Below are 6,557 nucleotides of genomic sequence, written 5' to 3'. Positions count from 1 at the left end.
TTCCACCAAACACCCCAACCCCTACTCCCTCCGCCAGTGTCAAGTCTGGGTATGTGTACCTCTATGGGATCCAACTCACTGCACCACCTTACATATCAAGGGTACTTGAAGAATCCTCCAGTATATTAGTGACGAATATGATTAGTAAACTAGTGATAGAAGCAGAAAACACCGCCGGTGCACAAGGGCTGCAACAAGATCAAATCTAATGTGTTATATTTCCATGGACCGCTCGTACGGAGATAGTTGTCAATTGATACTGATGATGCTATGCACACATTATACCTTTGAGATATCCATAGGCAAAGGGAAGCTGAGACTCTACAATGTTTACTCTGCTCCAGGAAAAATCAATTTCTCCGTCTTCCCCCCACTCACGTCTCACTGTGTGATCTACATGGGGGACTTTAACGCCCTGCACTCTGCCCTAGGAGGTTCTGTTAAGCAAGATGAATCACCTCACGGCAGCCAGAGCAGGATACACAAAATATATCCACATTTATTGTAGACTTGTTAATCAAGAACTTAGGGGTGGAGGGTACCAAAACTGAATAAAAGTCCCTGGCGTCAGACTTTTTTTTGTAAGTAAATTCGTCTACTGTGGTTCAGCAATGCAGCATTGTAGCATATGAATGATTCACCATGGTCTTTCCCGGTGTCAACGGAAAGTTATGCTACAAAGCCCCCAGAGCAAAATGCCCTCCAGCACCAACAAATCAAACCCACAGGATCACGGACCAGAAGTCAAACCAGAGCTTCCACTTATCTCTTTGTACTGTGACTGATGACTTCTCCCAGTGACCTTCCACAGGGACTCAAGTTGACCTTTCCCTCTTTCCTCAGTAACCTTTCCCAGGGACTCCCATTGACCTTTCCTACTTCTCACAGTGACCTCAACAAAGAACTGCCCTTGCCCTCTCCTACTTCTCCCAGTGACATCATCCAAGGAGTCCCGATGACCTATCCTAATCTCCTTGATAAGCAGTACAAGTCTTTCTGCAGAAATTATTCTTCACTAGAACTTCACCTACAGCAACCCTTCAAGATATATAGATATACAGTAGTTCTTCTCACCCTCTGAGAGAGGGAAAAACTTGAGTTTTCGGTGTTTGTGTCAACAGTTTTATTGTACTGTTGCATAGATTTATTATAATCGTTGGCATTCATCATTGCCCATGACAAGACCCTTTCACGTGATATCGAAATCATGAATGATCATCACTGGTGAGAAATGTAGTAACACATTTGTAAATCACAACTAACACCACAGTCGGACGAAAGAAAGGGTTACATATATATACCAAAGGCTTTTCCCCCTACACGGGGGGTAGCCAAAAAGAAAAAGGCATCGAAAGCATTCCCACCCATTCCATCCCCTACATATTCCACTCCCCTCCACCCTCCTCTCATCTTGGCACCTCCTGGATGACGGATCATCCCTGCATCCTGTCCACTGCCCTGGGTCAGAAGTAGTGTTGCAAGAAAGAAAGAGTTGAGTAAGCGAAACTATATATGTCACATAAGGGTTGGGGTAGTGACATTATTCTTTTCCACGATTCCTTCCTTTTGTTAGAGGTTGCTATTTAAGACAGCACACTCCCTCCACTTTGTACTACTGAAGAGGATTGAAGTGAGCAATCGAAATATATAGTTTCGCTTACTCAACTCATTCTTTCGTCCAACTGTGGTGTTAGTTTGATGAATGATCATGTTCAAACCTTGAACAATGAGACTAAAAAGTTATTCGTGACTCTGAATATATTGAATATCAAAACAGCCAAAGCTATTAGCGTAGTTGACTTCAATCAAAATTGTTTACGTGAGAACCTGTGCCCAAAAAGTGTGCATATATATATATATATATATATATATATATATATATATATATATATATACATATATATACATATATATATATATACAAAACAAATCACTGAGGGCACATGACAACATTACTTGCAGAAACCACTTGGAAAATAAAAGAAATGAATACCAAACGTTTTCGTCTATTCAAGACATCATCAGGGTACGATGTCGTACACTGATGATGTCTTGAATAGACGAAAACGTTCGGTATTAATTTATTTTATTTGGTTTCTGCCAAAAAAAAAAAATAATAATAATAATATATATATATATATATATATATATATATATATATATATATATATATATACTTATATTACATATATGTACATATATATATATATATATATATATATATATATATATATATATATATATATATATATACATATATATATATATATATATATATATATATATATATATATATACATATATATATATAACAAATCGCTAAGGACACGTGACAACAATACTTGCAGAAACCACTTGGAAAATAAAAGAAATGAATGCCAAACGTTTTCGTCTATTCAAGATGATGTCTTGAATAGACGAAAACGTTCGGTATTCATTTATTTTATTTTCCAATTGGTTTCTGCAAATATATACACGCACATGTATATACACACACACACACACACACATATATATATATACTGTATATATATATATATATAAATATATATATACTGTATATATATATATATATTTTTTTTTCTTTCTTTCTTTCTTTTTTTCTTTTTTCTTTTTTCTTGCCCCCGTTAGGCAAGCGTATTCAGACGAGGAAACCCTCCGGCAGTCAAAGTGTCAACCTTTTGTGAAGTAAGGTGTTTTGTCTTAAATGAATAAATTGTCTTGGAAGGAGCAAAATGAGAAAGAAAACGGTTATCACGGATAGGGATTCGATATGTGTTTCCATCATTCAGAGAAGTCGTATATTTATTTGTTTGTCTATTTATTCATCTATTCATATTTATTTATCTTAATATATGGGTGCTTATTGAAAGGGCTTTGAGCGGGTGCTTGAAAAGACTCCCGTCATATTAAGCATGAGACTATAGGAGTGGCACCATCATGGAAGGCGCTACACCAAAGCTTTCTCATAAAACACTGTCTCTTGTTGCTTGTCCACTGATATCAGGAACAGGGATATGTTTATCTTGGACAAGAAGAAGAAGAAGAAGAAGAAGAAGATACAGCGAAGACATATCCGAGCACTATGAACCTGGAGCTGACTTCGCCGTGATCTCTCTCTGAACTCATTATTTCCGTGTTAAAGACTCGAATCATAAGCAACAAATGATGACTCTCTCTCTCTCTCTCTCTCTCTCTCTCTCTCTCTCTCTCTCTCTTTGCATCTGCATAATTGGGAATTTTTTAAAGATAACATAAGTTTTTACATGTAGATACAAGCTTATATTAAGGTGTGTATTCGTATGCGCAATACGAACTAGTCAGTACAGGTGTTTACTTTAATGTGTGATGTGACTTTCATTCATGACAAGGAATTGGGACATTCTCAAACAAAGACTCTCTTGGGAAAGGATGACGAAGCTGAACGAGTTCGAAGTGCAGGAGCTATTGGGCAAAGGAGGCATCGGCTCTGTCTACCGAGCCAAGCGGATCATCGATGGCCAGGAGGTCGCCCTGAAGAAAGTGCCCTTGGCGCGGATGAAATCATATAGACGTCGCAACGGGAAGAGAATCCCGAAGGAAGCTGCGCTTCTGAAGAAGGTGCAGAAGGTGCCCGGCGTCATCAAGCTGTATGATTATTTTATCGCCAATGATAATTTTTATATGGTAATGGAACTTATTCCGTCGTCCATGTCGTTGTACGATTATATAGAAAACGACAACGACCTATCGAATGTAGAAGTCCGAAGACTCTTCAAAAAGATTGTTACAACTATAAAAGGATGTTTTGAAGCCGCGGTCTCCCATAAAGATATCAAGCCAGAAAATATACTGCTCTTCAGGGACAAGAGTTCAGGCCAGCTTGATATCAAAGTAATCGACTTTGGTTGCGGAGAGCGCATTACGAGTTACAAAGGAACGGACACAGGCGGAACTCGAATTTACTAGCCTCCAGAATACATCAAAGGAGGCGAGTTCCTGCACATGCCCGCAACAGTCTGGAGCCTGGGCACTCTTCTTTACTACATGGTGTGCCGCCGTGATCCTTTCTACACAGACGCCTCCATATGTAGGGCCACTCCGTCATTCCCGAAGAACGTTCCGAACGTCTGCCGGGACCTAATAATGCGATGCTTCGCAAAAGACCCTTGGGGCCGCCCATCACTCGACGGAATACTGTCCCATCAGTGGTTGGAGAATGAATCATCTTGCCTCTCCTTCGAAAAGGACGGAAAGACGGATTTCACTACCGAAGTGGAGCTCGAAACCGCTAACGTCGCCCGGAGAAATCCTAAAAGGAAAAAACGCCCGACGAAACCAGAAAACGTCTCCTTGACGACAAAGAAGAAAGGAAGGAAAAGAGACCATTCTGAAGAGGATGACATGTCTCGTGGGAGAAAGAGGCGAGGAAAATGATAATGCGCCCACTACAGTAATGAGACGACGGCTTGAGAGTCTTTGGACTTGTGCCACAACGGCCATTGGAAAAAAAAGTATGTTGTTAAGAAAAAGAAGATCCCTAAGGAATAAGTTAAGTCGGTGCCAAGTCATTGGGAAAAAGTCTAAATCTGTTAAGAGAAAAGCAGAGAAAGGGGAAAGCTGCAACATGTGACAAGATACAAGAACTTTCCAAAGGTAAAAAGTGCCAAGTTCAGAACTGGAGAACACATCATGCCCTTTAGAATTCTGTGGAAACTGACAACTGTCTAGTTCAGCCCTACCAAAGCAAGACATCGTAAGAAAATGTGATTTCCAAGAAGTTTGAAATAAAGGGCATTGGTTCCTCAAACGGCAGAGGGTTTCCCTCAGCTGAATAAAAACGTTTGGCGATGCTTTCAATATACAAAAACCCGACCACCTCTGTTCATAAAGGATCGCCGTCGTTTAAAGGCTCATTGAGATGGTGTTAACCCTTAAGCCTTGTTAAGATGGGGCTACTTTAGTAGCCGCAAGGGCTAGCGACTTGAAAACTACTCCTCTACTTGCACAGTGTAAACGGAAAGTTAGTTAACTTGCCTCAAAACTATCCTAGTGACAGCATTTACTTGATGGGGACGTCACCTTGCAGCTAGGACTAGCGGCTACTAAATTAATCCCGTCTCAACGAGACTTTAAACAATGTAGTTCAATTCGATTAAATAAACTCCTAAGCAAAATACTGTAATGCCTGCAATTTGTTTTATATTATCTGTTTATTCATTTGTTATTATTTGTCTGTTTATTATCATTTGCTTGATTTTCATTATTTATAATTTATCTGTCTGGGGTATTGGCTGCTCCCCGTCTGGGGTATTGGCTGCATGTTATTGTGAAAAAGTAGCATGCAGTTGATACTTTAGTGTCTATATGGGGTGCCCCTATGGACCAGAGCCACACATCATTTTGTTTGTGATAGAGGAAAACTGTACATAGAAAAATTATGACACTTTTATACTACGACTGTCCCCCCGTTATGCTGTCCCCCAACCCCTTGTTACTGTCCTGTACCATTTCTCTGAATATTCATTCCTTTTTTTCGCCTACCTACCCTGTGGTGGGGGAAAAGAATACTGCCACCAAGTACAGTATTTCCACTTGAGTCGTAGAAGGCGACAAAAAAAGGGACGGGGGATGGGATTAGGAGTCCTACTACCTGTAGCCCCGAAAGGGGGCATTCCTAAGAAAGAAAGTAAAGGCATAAGAGGGTCTGGGAGCTTTCCAACCAGTACCCTAAGGTTTGGGTCTTTTAATGTGCGTGGATGTGGTACGAATGAGAGTAAAAGGGAAGAGATAGGTAGTATTTTTGTGAGAAGAAAGATGGATGTACTGGCTTTGAGTGAAACTAAAAATGAAAGGAAAGGGCAACTGTGAGTTTGGGAGTGTAGCTGGGAGGTACTCAGGAGTGAAGAGGGGACGAGGGAGAGAAGGGATGGCTATACAAGTAAGTGAAGAGATAGGTAAGCGGGTAGTAGAGTGGAAGGAGGTGTCATCAAGGTTGATGTGGATAAAGGCGAAGCTGGGAAAAGAGATGTGGGTTTTTGTAAGTGCGTATGGGCCTGGTAGTGAGAAGAACGTAGAGGAAAGAGAGGCATTTTGGGTAGATATAAATGAGTGCATAGAGGGATTAGGGAGAAATGTCAATGTAGTTGTATTGGGAGACCTAAATGCTAGGGTAGGAAATGAACCAATTGACGGGGTGATTGGGAAGTATGGAGTTCGACGCAAAAATTGTAGTGGAGAGTTGATGGTGGAGATGTGTCTTGAAAGAGAGTTGATGATAGCAAATACAGTGTTTAAGAAGAAAGTCAAGCATAAGTACACATGGGAGAGGGTGGTGGATGGAAGGGTGGCAGATAGAGCGTTAATTGACTATATAGTGGTGACCAGGAGTATGGTAGGAAGAGTTTAGGATGTACATGTTCTAAGGAGAGAGAGTGGGGGAATATCAGATCATTTCCTGGTGGAAGGTAAATTGAGAGTAGAGAATAGGTGGAGAAAGAGGAAAAGGGCAGAAGGTAGGGAGGTACTTAGAGTGAACTGCTTAAATAAGGAAAAAAAGGAGAATGAGTATAAGAAGA

The 6,557-nt window shown here is 40.4% G+C and overlaps 1 protein-coding gene across 1 annotated transcript; it reads left to right on the top strand.

Moving 5' to 3' along the window:
- Positions 1-3,411: 3,411 nt before the first annotated feature.
- Positions 3,412-3,948, top strand: LOC143034799 (serine/threonine-protein kinase pim-3-like). Its single transcript, XM_076201145.1, has one exon. The coding sequence runs from the start codon at positions 3,412-3,414 to the stop codon at positions 3,946-3,948; it is 537 nt and encodes a 178-aa protein (XP_076057260.1).
- The last annotated feature ends 2,609 nt before the right edge of the window (positions 3,949-6,557 follow it).

Source organism: Oratosquilla oratoria, chromosome 18, assembly GCF_046742065.1.
Source record: "Oratosquilla oratoria isolate Oo_2021 chromosome 18, ASM4674206v1, whole genome shotgun sequence".
NCBI lineage: Eukaryota > Metazoa > Arthropoda > Malacostraca > Stomatopoda > Squillidae > Oratosquilla > Oratosquilla oratoria.
This window is presented reverse-complemented; position numbering and strand designations above follow the sequence as displayed.